General features: G+C 40.8%; 1 protein-coding gene across 1 annotated transcript in view; it reads right to left on the minus strand.

The window, feature by feature from the left end:
* Nucleotides 1–19694, minus strand: part of LOC8025948 (cocaine esterase) — a 58592-nt gene extending 38898 nt beyond the window's left edge. The window contains exon 1 of the mRNA XM_042292502.1: nt 19327–19694. Coding sequence (XP_042148436.1) covers nt 19327–19692 — 366 coding nt within the window. The 5' untranslated portion in view covers nt 19693–19694. The remainder of the gene's footprint in view (nt 1–19326) is intronic.
* Nucleotides 19695–22891: the final 3197 nt, after the last annotated feature.

Below are 22891 nucleotides of genomic sequence, written 5' to 3' on the forward strand. Positions count from 1 at the left end.
TTCTTTTTTTCGCCGCCCATGGTACAGGTACGCTACAACGTCAACCATCAAAAAAAAAAAAAAAAAGGAAGGGAAAAAAAAAAAGAAACGATCCGGCGAAGACCTTGTGACTGGTGAAGGACGACCGTTGTGTGCCCTCCGAACGCCTCTGTGTGTGTACGACCGACGGCCACCGAAGCGGACACTGATTCACACGCGACGTTGCGATTTGAGGTTCGAAATAGTCATGTTTGGAAAAGGTCGCAATTTGGAATCGGTCTCTTTTATATTTACTTTGAACAATTAGGCAGTATCGGCAGCACCATCGGTTCAGAAACACCAAAAAATCTGAGTGAAAACTTTTTTTTTATTATGTGGGAACAATTTGTACGTGTCGTCTAGCATTCACTTAAGAAAAATAAGTCCCTGATGTCATAATATTAAATACATGTATATGCAGTTCATCCTTTAATAATGCAAACAATACTAATTAGCTAGTTCGATATGTCGTAGTAAACGTTTCACGGTTGCTTCTGATTCTTAAGAAATAAATTGTCACAAAATATAATTTGGTACTTGTATAATTTGATATCGATTAAAAACTTCAATATATAAATCAATATATATAATAAATAAATAAATAAAATCTCACCAATAGAAGTGATCTAAACGAATAGTTGGTTCTGCACGACTTCACTTCGTGATACCAAACAAGACACTCGTTAATTGGACATTCCAGATTTCTGTAAATGCGGAAACACCATTTATTTTTGTTTACATATCAAATCAAACTGGGGTGCTGTGATAATGCATCCTCAATATAAGCCCTAAGACTAACTACTTTGTGTTTCCCCCATTCACAGTGCCAAAAAGATACACAATTCACTAGGTGTATTATAATATATTATATACGCCCCTTGGAGATGCAGTTTTGAAGTAAAACTTAGCAGTCAGCATCTGAACCTCAATCTCCACAGCAAACTACCGCCTAAGGGGTAATGTACAAATTAATAGCTTTATCATTATACTCGATCTTTCAAGTTGTGTGCGCTGTGACTTGTTAGTAAAGTCACTGGTGCGAGAGACTGGCTCAGCATTATGCTTGGGTAATTGTTGCACGAACCTTCGAGCATACAAAGTGCTTCTTACATCCACGCTCTGGTACTTTTCTCCCTTTGCCATCACTGCACACAACGTGTAAAGCCTGGTTCAGACAGTAGCGTTTGACTGCGTCTGACTGCGTTGCGGCAGCGAGAAACCAGGATATCCCTGCTGCTTATATCGCGTGCCAAGATGATTCCTTGAATTGGATTCCACGCTTCATACGAAGCACAGATGGGCCGGTGACTCGCTTTCGTTTCTCAATGTAACGCAGTCAAACGCACTCAAACACAAGTGGCTGAACCGGCCTTAAGTCTCAGTCACCGTGTTCTCAGTACAAAAAGAGAGCCACCGGCGGACTTTCGATTGGAAATTCGATCGGAAATTCGATCGGAAATGCTCAATAAACGATTAGCACTATGATACCTCCACAAAATTGCATAATGACTTATAATATGGCGATGTGAAATTATTATGAAATTTATGTAGCGCGCCTTTAAAGTCTAGATATTGAATGTGCCTTGCCTGGTCATTTATAATACCGAAAATTCTGAATTTAGGGCTTTCCCACTTATTAAAACTAGACCTTGTCGTCTGCCACTTATCAGTCCTCACGGCACAGCTGGTATTCGTACATTATCGAGGCTATTAGACTATTCTAAATAACAATTAGGTTTGTTACAGCTCGTCTATGCGACGAGGAACTGAGGGAGAGGAGAAGACGAGAGCTCGCGAGAACGTCAGAACGCCGAGCTCTGCCTGGAACGATTAGGGGGTAGACGCCAAGCTAGATCCAGCCTCTGTCTCTACTCCATGTTCGAACGTGAACTCCGGACGCCGGCGTTCGGCAATCGAACGCGTTCGAAGTGTGAGAAGAGACGAAGGCAGCTAGCTTTGCTTTCACCCACTAATCATTCCAACCAGAGCTCGGCCTTCTTACGGGGCCGAGCGCTCTCGTTTCCTTGACTTCCCCAGCTCCTTGCCGCATAGAACTGACTGAAACTTCACATAAGAGCATATATTGCTAGAGTTTACTTGCGTTGCGTACTAACAAAAAAAAAACGTTCTAGTACTACAAGACAATTCAAAACCGCGCGATTTGGTTTAGATAACTGAATAGTTATTCATAACATACTGTTTCTGATTCATGATGTCAAAGCCTGTATCAAAAAAACGAAAAGAGCAAACCTTTATGTTTTGCATTTCAATTTTTATGACTGAGGTAAATAAATATCTGAGGTGTTTTCATTTTATGCGGAAAAAACTTAAACTTGGCGAAATAGTTCCAAAGGGATCTTGAATGCCTCTGCTTTGGTGCGAAAACACGGTGCACAACCTATAATCGAGATAATCACAGGTTCGACTGGTGTGCAAATTTGATTAATTTTATAGTGATAGATATAAAGCGGGAGAAGTTCTTGTCTCCTTCTACCTGAAACACGGAGTCAAACCTGCCATTACGTCTCATATGACGTCCTATTAATGAGTAAAATTATTTTAACCAAACCGCCCACTCCGGGAAGATTGTCTGTCCGTTCTTTCGTCCGTCCTAGCATTCCCCCATCGACATCATGTGATACCATGACCTCACGTGGCCTTATGTCACGAAAGGTCAGGTCACGTGACGTCAATTCTCTCTCTAAATATAACGGGTAAATTAATAAACAGTATGTTCTTGTTCACTTCCCAAAACTGTATAATATCTTCGAAACAAGTTTAAACAATCGCTCTATAAATTCTACATTCCATGGATTATACGTATATGACATTGAAGAAAAACGTCGCTTCTTTTTCCTTTTTTGTTTCAATTTACGAATTGCGTATAATTGTTTTATGATGCATGACTATCTATTTATTTAATTATTGAGCCTTCCGTCTATTTGTTCTTAGAATGTATTGATGATGTGGGAAGTGGTACCATATTTCAATGTCGTAGAAGCGCTATTACCAGTACTGGAATTCTGTTCAATCTTGCAAAAAACAGTTTTGATAGAACTGTTTTTGGCAAAATCTATATTTTCAAGCGCTTTGCACACAGATTTTAGTAGGCCTAAAAATGTCGACCTCCTCAGTACCACGAGTATGCTTTGGGCTCGGCACGGGGTGAAAGCGAAGTGGGCGCCCCAAAGCGGGACACACGTTTAGGAGCGGATGTACGCGCGCTGTTTGTTTTGAAGACACCTATGGCGGCAGAGTTCCGTTTCCGGGTCGGCGTGGCATCACCTCGCCCGCGCCACTGTCGAAGCACATTCTCCGCGAGCCCCAGTTTACTGCCGAACCGACGAGCGTTATACGGTTCAGCGTCACGTGGAAGCAGCATCGAACGCCTTGCATCCAGATTATTTCTTCGTCAAAAAGCCGCTCAAGCAAACTAACACGTCAGCGTATATCGCTGCACGACATAATATTAAAGGTACAGTTTTGATAATCTTAACCTATAACAACCTGCCTAATCCTGCCTAACCTAAACTAACCTAACCTATAACCAAACTAACTTAACCAGTCTAACCTAACGCATCCTGACCTAAACTAATCTAACCTAACCTAACCTAACCTAGTTGCACCGATTTCCACCTAGCTGACCTTCTATTATCGTACCGAGATGCCGAGCCACTGAAACGGGTGTTGACGAGCCTCCACAAAAGCTAACGCTGGAGAGAACGCCACAATAGAAACTAAAATGGCAATAACCTGTCCTTCTGTGGCAATGATGAAGTGAAGCGAACGGAATAAGAGAAAACAAAAACTGAAGGTCGGTTATGGTGGCGCTCATGCACACCTGCCGCAAAGCGTCGATACATATACTGTACAGCACCGTGAAAACCGCTATTGAGTGCACGCGAAAGCCTCATGCATAAAGCCACCCTTCGCACTCCAGCAGCTTTCCCAACTTCGCATGCCGCGCGGGACGGTCAGCGCGAACATGACATCAGCGTTTTTTTCCCCGCATTTTGACGTGCTAATTGCAGTTATAAATGTCACCTTAACGTCTGGGTGAGCGCCCCAAACAAGCATATCTTAAATCACTGGCAGCCTAAAAGGCGCGGACCGTGGCGAGCCTCAAGATTTTTATTATCGCTCCGGAACCAGTGAAAGTGAGGCATTAGTTGATAAGGACACCGACGAACGAATCACGAAGCCAGAAGCCTGAACACAATAAACCGATTGTTCTGCATTTCGTAGGCTGGTAGTGACTATACAAGAGCACGTTGTTGTTGTTGTTGTTTAAAAAAAAGTATATATATATATATATATATATATATATATATATATATATATATTGTGTGCGTAAACAAAACAAAACGGAAAGAAACGACGAATGCAGAGCCCGAGCTATCGAGACTGTGATTTCAACTGGTTAAATTGATTTCAAATTGTTATCAATTAACTAGCAACGTTGCGATCTGTGAGTCCTGCATATCCACGGATTACCCACGGGTCATCCGCGGATATCCGCAGTAAATTGGCAGATTTCAATAAAAATGAATCAGATTTGGCGGATTGCGGATATCCCCGGATATCCCCGGTCGGCTTTATCGAATGTATTGCGAAAGCAAACTATAGCTCTCTTAGAAAAATGGTCCACATTGAGGAGAAGTGTATTTTTTATTTCAAGAAAGATTTGATTCTCGGCAAAGATCGCTGTAGAACCTTTTATCTCGCCAAAAACGCTGTCCATAGAAAAAGTAAAGAATGCAGGAGCATCAGTCATCTCCGGAAAGCCTGTTTTTGTTTGGCAGGGATAAGGTAGAAAACGTTCTTTGTGCAAAAAAAAAAACAAAAACAACAACCCCGAAACGTACAAGCCACAAAAATTAGAAGCCTGCAAGTGGCTTCTTCGCCTACAAGTAGATCGAGGGGTCTGAATTCGATCTTCTGGAGTTGTGAAACTTGCGCCATCACGAGTTTCCCCACCTCATTCTTGTAGCGCGCAGTTCGTGCATGCCATCCCAGCATCAAGTAGATAAATGGAGAAAGACTTCTCATTAGCGGGTATTAATTTAAGAGAGGCGAACCAGTCTTAATCCGTTCATATTGACCTTATTCTGTCTCTTCTGCACAGCATGCCTCGACAAGTGAAACATTGAATGTGTGTGCGTTTTCTGTTTGGTTTTTCTCGACAGTTGGCACTGAGTTGTTTTAAGTATATGGTTCTGAGCATGCAGTTACGGATTCGTGCTTAAAACTGACACTGAAACCATTAGGTACCATTATTGAATACTGTGGTATACTCGGTCCTTACCACATATACACGAGTACTTTGCTGCGGCGAATGAGCGCCTTTCCTCTCCCATTTTTTTATTGTTTGGCCAAAATAAAATGACATACTCTCATTAGTCTGCCATTTGTTAACTCTCATGATTATAAAACAGGCGTCTGCTTGAAGTGAGTTTTGTAAAACAAAAAGGAAAGGAAACATCTTTCTTTTTTTCCCCCTTTTTAGCGCAACTTCTGGACAGAGTGTCAGTGTCACGGACTCCCAAGACGATCTCATAACTGCGATCATCTTTCGAGCGATGCGGAGTGTCTGTGGGAGGATGATCGCTTGTTTTATAAATACGACAAAGAAAAATGCGATGAAATTACTTTCATTGTAATATGACACAAAGGTAAGCAGACGGCTTATATAATACCATCCAGATGCTTTTTTTTAATTTTTATTCCTGCTTGATTTCATAATGCAAAATGAATGCGCGAATTGAGGGTGGGATGCGGTTTCGAATTTCACGGATGCGGTTCGGATGCGGATAAAAAGACTGCGGATACTGATCGGATATGGATGATCCAACTCTTATGCGTGCGGGGCTCTATCGATCAGAGAAGATGCGCAAATACACTATGTACGTATGAAAAATTATCAATGACATTCGAGAGCTATACATCGTTTCACCTTAAGTCCAGACGTAGCCGACGCTACGAGATGATGGGACCAATCAAACAGCGTTAAAAGTACGCTCCAGGGTGTTCGTGATGTTTATGTACGCGTTCTATCAGCGCTGAACCAGTCATAAACAGAAAAGACCCTTGACTTGCGCTTTTGCCGCTGCTTAATTGTTCCCATTACCTCTTAGCGTCGGCTGCGTCATGACTCTGGCTGAAACGAAGTATAGGAAATTAATGTCTTCCAGACCTGCAATTCATTGTCTGTTCATTGTTCAATGGAAGTATTCAGTGTCACTGCACTCTTTTGCTAATGTTTTGACTCTTCTGTGAATCCGTGGCTTGTATGGCGACACGAGCTGTAGAACCCATGTATCCTGAGCTCAGTCCCATGCCCCGACCACTTTCAATATGGACGCGGGCATTGAGCGGCGGCCTGAGGTCGTGTAATCACTACTGCCTCATTCACGCTAAACACCCCAGGTTATCGGTAGTGCTTCATTAGCTTAATCTCCGCTCGACGACACTGATCTAGCATCACCAATTATCATTGCCATCTCGACCCTGTCGCTTTATAAATATATAAAAACGTCTATTGCTTCCATTTTTGAAGTATTAAAGGTATAATAAATTAAAAAAATACTTGCAATAGTGTTACACTATTTTAGTTTCGCAAGGGTCATTTTCTGAATTACCGCTTACAGACATTTCGTTTGGACAACCTACACTAAATTCGCCTTTATCATCTTTCTTTATATGTTTTGATTGAGTCAATCCTCAAATTTCTCTACCGATTTGAAATCTACTAAAAGACAAAATCATACAAAATGACGGCATTTGGCATCTTGACATGCATATAGCGTAGTATGATGGCTTTTGTATTTGTAATCATTGATTGGTAACAGGGCGGATAATAAAAATCAATCTCATTTAAATCAGGATTGAAATCGTGATTTAAAGCAGACCAGTTTTATTATGATGATTTAAATCAACCATTTCCTATAAAAATAATCCCGGAAATATTTATTATTTACCGTTTCTTTATCATATGATGCTTTCTATGTTGCACTTTGGTCTTGTATTTAAATCAAAGAATCATCACGCAAGAAAGATTTATGTCAGGCTGAACTCGAGCATAAAAAAAATGCTCTTCTGAGCAAATCGGAGCGCTCAACTTGATTTCCGCCTTACATTTCGTTCGCCAGCTACGTAACGAGCTATTGCAACAAAAACAGAACGCTGAACAAAGAAACGAAAACTAGAAAAGTTATGTTCTATTGCAATCAAGTGAGAACTCGAGAATGTTCCAACTAAAAGAGTATCGCACAGATTACAACAATAAAAAGTTGTTAATTATACTGCACTTTACATTTACAGTAATTCTTTCTTACGCATTGTTATCAGTGATCAATCAATCTGCCATCTTAAGATATACATCAAGTGGTAAAGAACTGCCATTTTAGCTACAGTGATTTAAATCAAATTAATTTGATCTAAACAAAACAAATGTGATTTATTTAATTTCTTTAAAAATCATAACTTTTTTTTTCCACTCTGACTGGTGTAGTACTAATGTTTAGTCTTCGTATACCAAGGAAATGTATGTGGTGCAATCTTGCACTGTGTAACTTTACCTTACCTTTACTTAGAACTTTATATTTCCTCTCCTAATGTATAACACTTATTTATTGCATCAATTAGAATTTTAGCGAACCTAAATAACATCGTTTAATCTAGCATCTCTCTTTACACTTAAACATGCGAGGATTTTATTAATCGCATCATAGAATTACATAATATAATATGATCGAGGTCATCATGTATCACTAGGTGGTCATGAGCGCCAATGAAATGTACCGCTTTGACAAAAAGCATTTCAGTCTGACTTGAGAATAACCAAATAGTGAGCTGTGACTTCAAAATCGGGCTTTATGGCATGTTACGCTCGAGCTATTTTATCTATGACAGCGTGTACATGTGTAAGTCATTTCAATCTTTTAGTACGGTAAATAAGTCATACGTTAGTATAACTTATTTGGTGCCAATTTTTTTTTGTCAGCAATCTTCAAAGCTTAAAATCTTACACAACTTCGTCTTTTAAGTAAACTGTTGTTTATAGGAGCGATTCTTCTTAATTTTTTTTTAAATTTTTATATGCCGCAATTGCAATGTATTCTTAACTGTAGTATACTCATCTAATTCACTGGACTTACACTACAGTATTACTAAATAAATAAAATAATGAAAGAACTTTTCCGTCATTGAATGTCAATACAAAGACGTGACTAAACATTTTTTTTTAATTCGCTTCTGCAGGGACATTGTTGGGGTTTGGACCTATGAACACGCTAATTGACTTGTTACTACAGCGACCCTCATTAGTGTAGTATAGTATAATATCGTATAGCATATCGTAGTTTATCCGCTCTCCTGTTTAGTGTAGTATTGCATGCCGGCTCTCATGTATAGCGTAGTATAGTATATTATAGTAGTGACCCTCATGAGCTTGAGAAGAGTTCTGGTAACTTAATTTAGAATGCAACACGTGTCAAATAATACATCTATGCCATACAAACAAAAAAAAACGGCGGGCAGCTTGTCAGGTGGCGTTCTTTCTCAAACAGAGTACAGGTCGAGGTAAAATGTCGTAACGTACATTAAACGATTTATTTGCGACGAGACATTGTGATATATCAACTAAGCACAACAACCGACAGTCGTAAAAAAACATTATGCTTTCGGGACTCCTCTGTTTGATCTGTCCTTTCTAAATAATGCACGAAAATGGGGTTTGTTTGTTTGTTTTATTTTGCAAATTTATATATGAAGAAATAGTTAAATTTGTATATTTCACTTCTTTTTGCATAATGTATTATTGGGTTGATTGTGGAGCTTTCGAAGGTTTGTATTTACACAGCACAAGTGAGCATCTTAGTAACTGGGGGCAATAATAATAATGTCAAGTCCATAGCTATACTTTCATTCGATAAATCATGTTATCCACCCACAGCATCGTTTGTCTTCTAGACTCGTTGTGATACAAAAAAAAATCGTGCATTACTCACGTGCGTGCGCGAAGTAGCTCTTACAAAACATGGTTGTTAAAGGAACAAATTATGCCTTTGGGTTTTGGAACTCGCGCGTATTGATAAAATAACATAAAGCTAATATAAGATGCCTATACATGATTCTTAATTTCTACTTAATTACAAAATGTTCCGAAAGGAGCTGGTCTTTTTTACCACGTTTCTTGAAGTGAATGTGAGTATAAAGACTTCGTCAATATTAGGCTTCTCTATAAACTGTACGGATATCGTAATCGACAGTTCAATGTTTACCTAAAGCATGATTGAAAGGGACGGGTCAACTTCTAGGAAAATTTTATTTCATCGGAATGTCATGGCTTGGAAAATTCAGTTCTATGAATGGGATGCTTTGCTTAAGTTATCTATACGTTCATTATTGTAGATTACAACTTTATAATGTTCCCGCCTTCATGTCTTTTCATTAATTTTTGTCAATTCCTGTTTCTTGTTAGAGGCTATTCGAAATTAATAAAGAGATTAATGATGTACTATCGTGGACACTGTTAGCTATAACACGGCATCGGCGGCCGCCCCGTACCCCCAGCGCCCCATAGCAGGCGCCGTCCGAAACTCCGCGCATGCGCCGTGTGGCGGACTTGCTCTTCCCGCCTGCGAGCACACCCTCGCTTTGTCGTCTGCTAGGCACAAAGCAGACGACGCCACAGCGGTCGCCAATTTTTGCTGAACATGGTTCAGCGAACCACCGCGTAAGAGGTGCCCACGGTTGATTCCCTGACTCCGCTGGCTAAGGATAATCATCGTATACTAAATGTAACATCACGGTAGATTAAATTTTTTTATGAGACAAACTTGCAGTTATAATCCGTTTCACTTTAGGTCTAAGCGCTGCGGACGCTACGAGACGATATGACCCACCAAGCAGCGACAAAAGCACTTTTTGCCCTTTATTGGGTCTCCCGGTGATGCACTCCGTGACGTTGCACCTTTGCCGCTATTTGATTGGCTCTGTCGTTTTGAAGCGTACGCTGCGGTCGGACTTAAGGTGAAATGGAGTATAACAGTCTATTTCTGTATCACACCTGCTGCTTTCATACTGGTTTGCGAACGCATATCGGTAAAAATGCTGTTTCTGACAAAGCAAAAAAAAAAAAAAAATCTTAAACAGGGGTTATGCCTTAATGACTCTGCGATCTGCCCCAATACAAATCGCCGGTTGAAAATGAGTTTGAGACCAGTTCGCTATAGCGAGGGTACCAGACGAGCAGCACTGTAGCATCGCCTGCTCTGCGCCTAGCAGACGGCAAAGCGAGGGTGTGCTCGCAAACGGGAAGAGCGAGTCCGCCGCACGGCGCATGCGCGGAGTTTCGGACGGCGCCTGCTATGGGGCGCTGGGGCTACGGGACGGCCGCCGCTGCCGTGTTATAGCTAACAGTGTCCACGATAGTACGTGCTGATTGAGCCGATAAAAACACGAGTCTATTACTGAATAGCATAAATTGATATTAATTTAAATAATTTTCAAAAATCTGATTGGCGTACATATGTCACGAATGTATTTAATCATTACCGTAATGTGTTCTGTATGTGCTATATCATTCAATCCTCTCAGTCTTGTACACGTTACTAAAAAAAGTAATCAATTACAATTACCATTACTCTTGGCTAAAAAGTATTCGATTAGATTACTTGATTACTCGACGGCAAAAGTAATTGGACATTACCTAAAGAAGTAATCGTTACTTTTCCGATTACTTTATTGTGTGAAGACACATCTGTAGCGCTCGTAACAATGAACTACTTCCAACCTATATTTCACATTTGCACAAGTATTGAAGAAAAACTGGCTCCCTCTTCGTGGTCGTTGCACCTTCCCAATGCGGACACAAGCATAGAATTCGTTTGAAGACGTTTAATGATTTGGGCGTTCGCCAGTGTGTGTGTGGGAAAGGGGGGGGGGGGGGGGGTTCTAGATCTTGTTACACTTGAGCAAGGGTTGTTGCTCAAAGTTTGCATCGCTCATTTTATTATTCACATGTGGATGAACTCGCATGTTATACGAAAGAGCAGCAGCTCCAGGAATTGAAACGGATCATGTGTAGTATCCTTTAGCGGAAGAGATCGCCCCGACCACTTCTCAACTCGAAACATTGCTTGTCACAAATACTACGTAGTAGAAATGTGGAAATATTTCAACTGGCTTTGTTATATTTTGCATCCACTTTAGGCATTCTTCGGTTCTGGTTCTCCTACGGGCTGCGAGTAGGTACCCTAAGCAGGATTTTTTAATTTTTTTATTTATGTGTGTGTGTGCGTGAGGGGGCTATAGTTTGAACGAAGGACTCACAAAGCTACATTCTGCTTCCTCAAACTTCGCCCTGAATGGCATTTGTCACGCACTGTGGCTTCCCTGGGGCTTCTCACTCCCAGTCCCAGCTCGCAAAAAAAAAAAAAAAACGGACATTTTACAGAAACTGTACATAGAAAGAGATTGACCTCGTTTCCTACAGCTCCGCAAAAATCTTTCTTTTTTTCGTTCGGAAAAAAAAAAAAAAGCAAATTTTATTTTTGTCATTTCATAAAAAAAAGGCGCGTGCCCGGGGGGGGGGGGGGGGGGGGGGGGGTCCCGTGGACAAATTGTAACGGTTACAAGTAATTTTATTACTTCAAAAAGTAATCAGATTACTCTTGCGATTACTGCCTAATAAAAGTAATCAACTGATTACAAAATTACTCTATAAAGTAATTGATTACAAGTAATTTGATTACTTGTAATGCGTACGGTACAAGTCTGATTATCCTCTTATTTTATGAGTAATTATATTTTAAAAAACATAATTTTACTTTCACTATAGCTAATTGTACACCAGATGTATTATCCCGTTCTCATCATTTTTTGCTGTATTTATTATAATTTGTTCAACTCTTTTTGCTGCATATCTGCAACTCTTTTTGCTGCATTCAAGGTTACGGGAGTCATTTATTGCAGAGAAAATTTTTGTTTAAATTATACCGGTATCCGAAAGAGCCATTTAGAGTAAAATGCCATTTTTGCACCCCTGAAATATTTCTTCAGCGAACATGCTTTTCATATAATGCAATTAAATGCAAAGGTGCAAGCGCGCTGGGCAGTAATGATGAAAATAATCCTTGGAGAAGGGGAACAAGAGGGACAAAGGACAAACACAAATCTCCAAAAACACAGCTAGGTGACTGGTGCGCGACCGAAAAAATCCGCCTGGTCCGGGTATCGAACCCGGGACCTCCCATTACAGGTGGAGCGCTCTACCAACTGAGCTAACCAGAGGTTAGACGTCATTAGAGCAAACGGGTTTTATCAGCTGCCACCAGTCGAACACCAACAAGGGTGAAGCTTGCAATTTAAGGTTAGGATTATAATGCAATTAAATGCAAAGGTGCAAGCAAACTGGACAGTAATGATGAAAATAATCCCAGGAGAAGGGGAACAAGAGGGACAAAGGACAAACAGAAATAATTTTTTTTTATATATAAAGTAAGACAAGAATCAAATTTCTTTTAAAGTCTTTTCTCAAATTTAAGAGTTCAGCTTCTAAGTAAACGCCAATCAAAATAATTTCTGTACGCCAGCTAAAGTCACAAAACTCGATCGGCCGCTCTTTACACACACAAAAAAAAAAAAATGGTTACACTAAGATGTGTTGACTAAATTTGTATTTATAAAATTTATTTCTCGTTCGGAGGCTTGGACCAACTTAGACTGCATGATTTGTTTTATATATATGTCCAACGCACTCCGTTTGCTCGCACCCCACCAACTGCAAAATCCTATGCGTTTGTCATCACCCTGCAATATTTCGAGCTTTTTCTTTTTTTAATCTTACTGCATGGGGTGATGTAAAAATACTTCACGCCTAAATCTAGAAGTTCTCTTCTTTTTTTTTTCTTCTTTTTTTTTTTGAAGCTAGAAAACACAGTATAGTAGAAGGTATTCTTACTGATTCTTTGTCAATGTTCAATAAGTGTAGGACTCTCTCAAAGGTTGCTTTGACGTGAAAATGGAGAACTTTCTATGTTTTATATAAATGTATCCGTTTCTGTTTTGCGTGATAAAAAGCAGCAGAGAAGCCTTGGTTAAAGCAACCTGGAATGTTTACCTGCGTTTGGTTAACATATTTAGTACCACAATAGCGGGTGCGTAACCTTAAGGTTTTCAAATAAGTTAAATTCGCAATTGCAAGTCGCCTTTAAATAGTGTTGTGAAATTAATGCAATACCCTTCGTCTTCATCCATCAGTTGGTCAAAAGTGCACCTTCTATGGGGCTGTTAGGGGCCTAATCTTTATCGCTGTCAAACGCAACACCAATAATTTAATCTCTGGCAAGGTTTTCGCTACTCCGGGACAATGCACCCTGGAGAGGCAGAACCAGGTACAAGCAATTTGCAGGTAAAAATGAATGCCGTGCCTGCGTGCACTCTTATTTATTATAATCGAAAGGAACAATGAGATAAATAATTAATTCTGACCTGTTGTCAACGTTGTTTGTTACACATAAGCCTGCCATGTTCTTAATATTCTTGAAAGACCAGTGTCTCACGCCTATGGGAACGGTGATAAGAAATAAGTGAAACTCTGCGCTATTACTTTTTTTGCGTACACCTTTTTAAGTGTGAATATAGGCAAATAACTGTTATTCCACAGTTTTAAATCTCTTCAGCGGTAATGGCTGGTAACAACTGAACGTGAATGAAATAGCTGACCTCTTTGTACTTGGGGATATTTCCACGACAGATGGTACAATGATGGTTCGGTCACCTTTTTATATACTTATGTAAAACATATACGTGAAAGCCATGTTCTTGGGAGGAGCATTCAGCTTTATGCGAACGCCGTAGTTATTTTTCTTCCGAAGATATTAAATTTTGAAGCTCCAGCCGTGGACATTGCCAAGGTTTCGCTATGATACTTTGCACAGTCGTCAATTTCGCACCGAAGCATGTACGTAGTATTTTTTTTCAATTTATTTCATGAAAGGTTTACAACATGTACGCGTAAGATTAATAAAAATACAATGGAGGTTTTATACGCAAGAAAGATTACGAAACACGTCAAATAAACACGTTTTACCAAAATATTACAAATAATTTATCAACGAACTACTTCATAAAAAACGATTCAAAATGTGTAAAAATGATCATCTTTGAATGCATTTTAGGAATATATAAGGTATTTAATTATGTTTAGCCAATATTGTAGTTCTGTTAATAATGCAGAAACGCAACTTATTTATCTAAATGTGACAAAATTACGCGTCAAAATTAAAAAAAAAAACTCAATTTTTTTTAAAAATTATCTTGGACCGTTTACAGTCACTTGAACTAACTTGTGATGGCAAAACATTGAGCAACATATGAGAGAAAAACGACAAAAATTCCTTCACTCAAATTCAGCTAGCTTGTCTTCGTTTAGAGGCGTTGCCGCACAACGTCGGTTCCAAGAAGTCATTTTTTTTTTACAATCGACAAGGGCTGCACAGCAGTGCTGTACAGCCCTTGTCGATAGAAAGCCATGCTGTCCCTAGCTAAGTTGTATATTTGTATTTCCTCGCGTTGCCACGTAATCCCTCCCCTTCCCCCCTCCCCTTCTCCACCTCCCCGGGCCATTTGCTAATGAAGGACTGTCGGCGAACGCAACTACAATTGAGAACTCTATGCAAGGCACATTACCGTGAAGCACAAAGCCCCCACGGGGAATCTGTATCACCGTAAAAACAAGGCAAGGGAAATAGTATCTGGCAAGTATAAGTATCTTGGTGTTCACATTTTGTGACCCAAACAAACCAGCTTACCATTTCCAAGTATGCATGCGTACGGTACAATGGAATACAGATAGAAGTCAACAACCACGAGGGTTTTGTTCTTGGATGTTTCCACGTCAGTTCATACAGTGATGGTCCGGGTCATATTTTATATATTTCTGTAAAATACATACTATATGAAAGTGATGTCTTTGGGAGAAGCATCAGCTATACACACAGGGGTTTTCACGAAACGCGGGCCAAATCTTTCCTGTGAAAAGTACGCATCGCACATGAAAAGGGTTGATACAATATTGGTTCCTGCCAAAGGGCACATTTAGGAAAAAATAAGTGTTTGAGATACTTAGCTTATTAATTGCTTTTAGTAATAAACTTTCTAATGAATAAATTTCAAGGTATAACTCCAATTAGAAGAATGGCGGGCATAATTGAAACTATTAAATCTTTTCACATTATAGAGATATAAGGCATGCGCAGCCTTTTTCGGCGTTCAGTAGAGAAATAAATTGAAACGTGTTTGGGAAGAGAAAAAAGAAGGGGGCGGGGGAAAACGGGTTGGGGGGGGGGGGGGGGTCTTAGGAGGCAACGCAAGGACATACAAATATGAAGCTAAACTATGGACACCATAACTTTATACACCCTACGATAGAGCAAGCATAGACAGTCTTTGACAGTTCTAGGAAACGTCTCTTAAGAGCCGACGGTGTGGGCCAAAGCCCCTAAACGAAGACATACTGAGCTCAATTGGAGTAGTTTGTTGTCGTTTTTTGGTTAAGAAGGTCATATTTTACTCAATGTATTGCAATTACAAGTTAGTTCAGATCACTGTGAACGGTTAAGACCGATTAAAAAATATAAAAAGTGGATTTTCTTAATTATTGACTTGCAATTTTGCCATGTCTTGAACAATCAGCTGCGTTTCTGCATTAATAACAGAACTACAATAATGGCTAATCATATTTTATTATATATTTCTAAATTGCATTTAAAAATGATCATATATATATATATATATATATATATATATATATATATATATATATATATATATATATATATATATATATATATATATATATATATATATATATATATATATTGCGTCATTTTATATAAAGTAGTTCGTAGGTCAATAATTTGTCAATATGTTGGTAAAACGTGTTTGACATGTTTCGAGATATTTTTGCATATAATTTTTATGGGAATGTTTTAACATTTTGTGTACAATTTTAAAATTGTTTTCATAAAATAAATTGAAAAAAAGTTATTACGTGCATTCTTTGGTGTGAAATGGATGACTGTACAAAGTACCGCAGCAAAACATTGGCATTGCCTGCGTCTCAAGCTTTGAAATGTTATTTATACCTCCGGAAGAAAATGAACCACATTGCTGAATGCTATTGCCAAGAACATGGCTTTCAGACATTTTTTTTTTTTTGCGTAATTATAACAAAATTTTGCCCGGTCCATCATTGTACGATCTCACGTGGAAACACATGTAAATGAGCCAAACAAAGCAATAAAATCAATAAAATTGACCTCAGTAAAACTTACATTTCCTGAATCGCTAATGCTACATGAAACACAGCAATGGTAATGCCTATGTTAAAATGCTATATATATGTAGCTTCACACTGCTTCTACAATGCTTTCAACCTCTACATTAGACCAATTAATCGATTAGTCGATCAATTGAAGGTCACCCGTTACTTGGTTAGCAATTTATAATAGGTTCCGGGTTCTATTCCTGAAAACCGGTAACGATAGCGTCAGTTAAAGTCGGATCTTTTTGTACCGGGCAGTCTCGAATTCGTGTGAGCGTTTGTAGCTTTAGTAGTTCCGTAAAATAAATCAAGCTAAAATGAAGTTTTCGGCAAGGTCTATACATTAGTTTTTGACGGTCATTTACCATGATACTACTGTCTGCGATAAGGAGGATTTTTTTTTTTTTTAGTAATGTCAATGTAGATGCGCAGAAATTACAATTTTTTTCCCCTTGTGTTTTTGCCGTTTAGTGTTTTGCGAGTTTTATTTCGATTTTTTTTCTTTTTACTGTCAGCGTGTTAATTTTTAACGAATTCCTCTCTTTGTTATGCTCGAAAGGATCCTTAGGGTAAATAAGTAAATGCATTTTAAAAAATTAAACCCCGACTGCTCTGGGGTATTGGCACAAGAAACAAAAAGGCGTTGATGAAACAACGTGGATCAATTCTCAACAGCCGATATTGCCAGCACAATAAGAAAAAGAAATTAAAAAGCCATCGTTGCCGTTAAATACATTTATACATCTCAAAATTGTCATTGCGCCCAATATAAGGAAAATAACAATCCGTATAATTTGTACCTTTTAATAGCAATAACCGCCGCTTCCTTCCTAAAAGTGTTTACGGCGCTCTTGTCGCGTGCTGCGCCTCAGGTATCGGGAGTGAAAACCGGACCGAAGAGGAAACGTTCATGAATGCGTTCGGCCAGGCGAAGCCAAGTGCGCGGAAAACAAAGCCGGTGGGAATACGCCGCCATCGAAAGTCAGAGCGACCGCCGCCGCTGTAGGAAGCGCGGGCGGGAGAGGACCGCGATCACAGACTGGAGTGCCGTTTCGCCGATGCCTTCCCAGCGACGCTGGCGCGTTCCGGACTGACGGGATGATCGGATGTAGCTCCTTTGCTGATCCATCAGCTTCAGCACCGCCATTCGAGAGGATAAGTGGCCACGTTTACATGGATCCGATCGCAGCGCATTAAATCGAGCAGGGGCCAATCACACGCAGGATGTACTCCCACCTCTTTCTCTTCTACCCATCTCCTACCAATTCAAATAGTCAAATCTCGATTCTATGCGCCACGGTTGCATCTAAGTGAACGTGGAGGCATTTACAGGATGGAATACGGTCGCGTCATGTGAGCGCATAAAATCGAGATTTGACTGTTTTGATTGGTAGCAGATGGGTGGAATAGGAAGAAGTGGGAACACAGGCTGCACGTGATTGGTCCCTGCTCGAATCGATGGGATAAGATCGCATTCGTGTAAACGTAGCCAGCGTTCGAGTTTGTCAGCACACCGCAGCTCAGAGCACGTGCAGCCAAAGGACGCGCTGCAGCAGAGCCCGTGGGGTCCTGGGTTCAAACCCCGCTTCTGCCCATCTGTATCGTATACCGGCAAGAGGTCGTCTAATTACTATTTTGTGGTCCACGTTAAAGACCCCCAGGCTAGCAGGGGTACGTCTAAATTTCTCATTTGCAGCGGAGACAGCAGACCCCCATTAGGGGGTCTGCTGTCGTTTAAACCATGAATGCGCACAACACAATTACTTTATTGCCATTCGTTAAGACACCAACATCGCTACCGTGTACGTCCAATGTACATACGTGTCAGGGCAGCCAGGAACAACACCTGAAGTTGCAAACGTATGCAAGAGACATATAGGTGCGTTCTATTTTAGTTTAATCACCGAGGAGATTAAGCAAGTGCAGGGTGTGGCTAATCATGTTCACGCTCCTTGCTTCGTTCTTCTGAGTTCTTATTGGCTAATGCCGTCATCTCACTTGCTGGGAAAGATAGTAATATGCTCGGAACGAGTTGCACCCTCTTTATCTTATCAGTGACTATCATCCGAAGGAAGAATCCTATGTAGCCCAGCCGCTGATCGTCGTGTACGAACGTCTTACGAGCAGGATCTCACACACTTGTCTAATCACTGGATATTTCGCGTTATACAGCGTGACGACTTTGTGTGAAAACGTCTATACCATAAATATTTGTCATACAAAAACGAATACTTTCTTTTTTTCCTTTTCTTTTCTTTTGGGGGGGGGGGGGGGGGGGGGAGGGGTGTTATACATAATTGCTGGACATATATGCACGTTCAAATGTTACTCGAAATATGTCTGTTTGGTCCCGCTGTACCCTTATCCAAGGCCATCGGCTCGACGATTCGCATTCTTCAAAACAAAAACGCACAAAAAAAAATTGGCGTTTTTTATGGCGCAGTAACGATGCGGGCCAGCAGCGCAATGTTTTGACACGCGAGTGGCTCCGGTAATTTGGACGCTTTTGGCAAGAGTCTCCGTAAGGAAGCACTAAATCCGACGCCTTAAGATGCGACCAGAGACAAAGGAGTAGGCCATCTGTCTCACGGTCTAAGATTACCATTCGCATTCAGCTCGCAGCCCATTAGCCTGTCATAGTACAGAAAGCGGAGTAATTCATTGAACACGGTGCGGTCGTGAATTCTCTGGCATACACCAGCGCGGACTGCTGCAGAAGAGCGAAGCCGTGACGGAGGTGCCCTGCTGACTTTCCACTTTGGCACGTCCAACCGTGAATCGGACTTAAGACTTACGCAATGTCTCAAGGACTCTTTCACTTTCACCGCTCAGTAGCCCTTCAGCGCTGAGACTCTCAAAAGAAGTGCTAACGTATTCAAAATGGCACGCCCCATTCAAAAGATCTCCAACAGTTGTTCTGCTGTCTTCTCTGTCTTATTAAAAGAACACTCGCGATGTTTTGTCGATGGACCACGAACCTTGAACCGCAGGGGTCCGATGGGAGCCGCCGCGTAAGGCACGCCCATGAAGGCCACCATGCCTTTCCCACTGGGAGTGCTGGACATCCTTCCGCGCAACGCACCCTGAGATATAGTCAGCTGAGTCATCCTCTGCGGCGCAAATCCGGACCCCTGACCCTGGTAGTTGGGCGGGAGCTGAAGCGCCTGGTTGATCAGCTCGGGGCTGATCTTGACACCACCCCCGGGAACTGGGACGATCGGTGGCGGTGGAAAACGGTGAACCGGCGTGAACCGGGCCCTCTGCTGCTGCTGTTGTTGCTGCTGGTGCTGCTGTCCGCCTCCAGCATCGCAGAGGATCCAGAGGATCGCGAGTAACAGCAGCATGGTCTCCGGGTGACGTGCTCCTAGCTCTGGTGACGGCGACCCGGACGGTCCATGCGAGGGCGTCCGCTTGGTCTGTGCCGGTTGCTCGTGCCGTTGTTCGAGGCTCGTCTGCTTACGGGGCCGGATGGGAAGCCGGGAATACACCGGGGAAGTTGAAAGGGGAAGCGGGGTCACGTGGCGGCGTCCGTGTATGCGCGTGCATGTGCGAGGGCGCGTCACGCTGCGCTGGCTCCACCCAGGCCACTCTTCGGCGCGGACTCACTGCTGCGTCGGTCGGCCGTCGCTGACGGGGCCCTGCGGCGGAGTCGACTTTTACCTTCTCCTCTTCCGCCCCCACTCCGCGTGCTCCGGCATCGCCCACGCCTTCGACGCGGCCGAACATTCATGTTGTCTTGTTCGGGACGAGAGAAAGAGGGCTTCTGGGAATTGTCTCTCGAGTGGCCACGCGTCCGTTATGTTCCTTTAACGAGAGTTTGATATATTTCGCTTCGCGATTGTGATTACTGATGTGCGTGAGCGGCTTCGATGAAAACATAATTGAATAAGCGTCGCAGAGGTGTTTTCTTTTTTTTTCTTTTTTGTTTGACGGAACCTTGGGTCTGAGATGGCTGGCATGCTACCTTGAGAAATTTAGTCGTCTTAGTGCCATAAATTACTGTCAAGGCCGTGTCTTGGCAAAAAGAATCTGTGGGCGGCGAAATTTAGAGGCTTCTCGTGCTCGTAATAACTTGTCATTTGTTTTTCTATGACTGGTTGGCAAGTGCAAGGTGACTGCCTTTATTTGTTCTTAATTTATTTCTGAACTAATCGAGTTTTTTTTTTCTTTCTTTAGTTTTTTTTTCTCTCTTCCTATGTATCTTAACTGTGATATTAAGATTTATTTCGAGGATTTGAAAGGTTAGGGGGAAAGCCCGTGGCTTTAGTAAGTGCTTTCTTTGAACGAAAACTCGTGCGAACAAACTATTTTGGGAGTTATGCTTACGCCCTCACTTTTGCGTTGTCTAGTTGGTTTCACCTGTGTTAGGTAACATCAGAACAGAATAATACAATAAGAAATAAATATTCAATGAATTAGCGTATTCTTAGCCATCTACTTCAGCTGTAAAATTCATCCAATCATTCATCGTTTATTTCACGTCCTTACCGAGAGCCCGAGCATTGTTACGTAAATCACACAAATATATGTACACACAAACATCAAATACGCACGTATAGAAATATAATTATAATTACGTTCTTCAAAGGACAGCATTGAACAAAAATATCGGTGTTAGAAAACTGCCTGCTTTTAAACATATTGAATTTGCTAAACCGGTGAGTATTGCGGTAAAGGTATAACAAGTGTGCGTGTTAACTGTTACGCGAACGTTCGTGTTCAGAAGCGAGAAATGGTGAGTTATTTAAAACATGCATGTTGTAGATCAGTGAAAAAAGAGTGCATGTGTTGAACGCTTTCATTTGCAGAAATAAAAAGATGAAATTACATACTACGATTTCAAATTCACATCTTGAGCGATTGTGAGTACGGTCTCAAAATACAGGAAATAACTACCAAGTTAAACGAGTTCATATTCCCTATCGTACGCAGAAACTGATTAACAATAAAGGACACACGGAGAAAGAGAAATGCTGATTGACCACGAGAACCCGAAGATTCCTTAGAAGCATAGTCCAACTTTTGGTTGCATTTTCTAGAAAATGTGGTTGCATTTTCTAGAAAATCTGAAAACAATAAAATATAACGTTTTCTAAAAAAAAAATTAAATGTTTGTTTGATTGCAAATGTTATAGGCTAAACAAAATTCAGCTGACTAAACAACAATTTTGCGCCGTTTGTGAACGTAAGTGCCTGAGAGTATTTCATGGAGGACATCAAGTCGCCTTATGGACACACTAGGCGACTAAGACTAGAGGACCAAAACCTGAGACCTATTAGCGATACAGACATGAAAGGTAGTGAACGGCAAGTGAATATTCTACACAGCTCCGTCTTTAATGAAGTTAACTACTGAATCGAATATTGTACAAAGCTCTACTAAGACCATATTTCTCTTATAAGTTCAGCAGTAACAGCTTATGATCGACGTTATCAAATGCTTTATATATATATAGTTACATTTGATTTACCTGACTCTGAGTCTGAATAATTAGCAAAAGATAACTTAGAGATGTACTCAGCTAACTGTGGAAGTTACGAGTCGTGCTTGAAATAGTGCCTAGCAAGCGTAATTTTGCGCATGACATGTCAATATTTACATGACAGTTCAACATTCACCATTCTATGTAAGTGTTGTACCAAACAAAGTTCACAAGCCAGTGATACTGACAAGCCAACATTGGCCATTTGTTGATAATGCAATTAATACAGAGGTGCAAGTGAGCTGGACAAGAATAACGATTTTTTTCAGTCGCGCACAAGTCACCTAGCTTTGTTAGCAGATTTTTGTTTGTCCTTTGTCCCCCTTTTTCCCCTCCTCCCGGGTTTCTTATAGGTATATAGCCATTTGTCGCCAGTGTCGTTGCAATGTTAACAACCCCTCTTCAATGTATTATTACCTTGAGGGTATTTGAAATAAATAAATAAATAATTACTGACATCAGCCACTTTATGCCAATGGTTTGTTTTTCATTGTTGGCAAGCTAATGGTTGTGCCAAGCCAACATTTACCATTTTATGCCAGTATTCCTCCAATGTTGGCAAGTCAGTAGAACTGACAGACCAACATTGCCCGTTTTAGGCCATTGCTCATCTAATTTTGGTAAGCAAATAGAACTATAGTCCACCATTGCCGATTCTATACCACTGTTCATACAATATTGGTAATTCAATAGAAATAGAACTGACAAGCCAACATTGTCCATTTTATGCCATTGTTCACCAATATTGGCAAGCCCAGGAAACTGACAAGCCAACGTTGCCCAGTGTATTCCAGTTTTCTTCCAGTATTGTATTTCCAATGGATAACTTGAGCCATCGTTGGAAACCTTACACAATGGCACAGCCAGTGTTGGTAAGCGATTGACTCCACTGGACCATCATTGCTCAATGTTTTGCCAGTGTAATTCGAATATTGGCCTAACACCGTGTGCAGCCTAGGTTTATTTCAATAGGTCTGCCCACGTTAAAACCATGTTGCACAGCTATCTATTAAACAAAAAAGATATACGAACTATTGTACACTAACTTTTCAAACAGTTT

The sequence above is a fragment of the Ixodes scapularis genome, unplaced genomic scaffold (genome assembly GCF_016920785.2).
Source record: "Ixodes scapularis isolate PalLabHiFi unplaced genomic scaffold, ASM1692078v2 PGA_scaffold3__209_contigs__length_174095766, whole genome shotgun sequence".
Taxonomy (NCBI): domain Eukaryota; kingdom Metazoa; phylum Arthropoda; class Arachnida; order Ixodida; family Ixodidae; genus Ixodes; species Ixodes scapularis.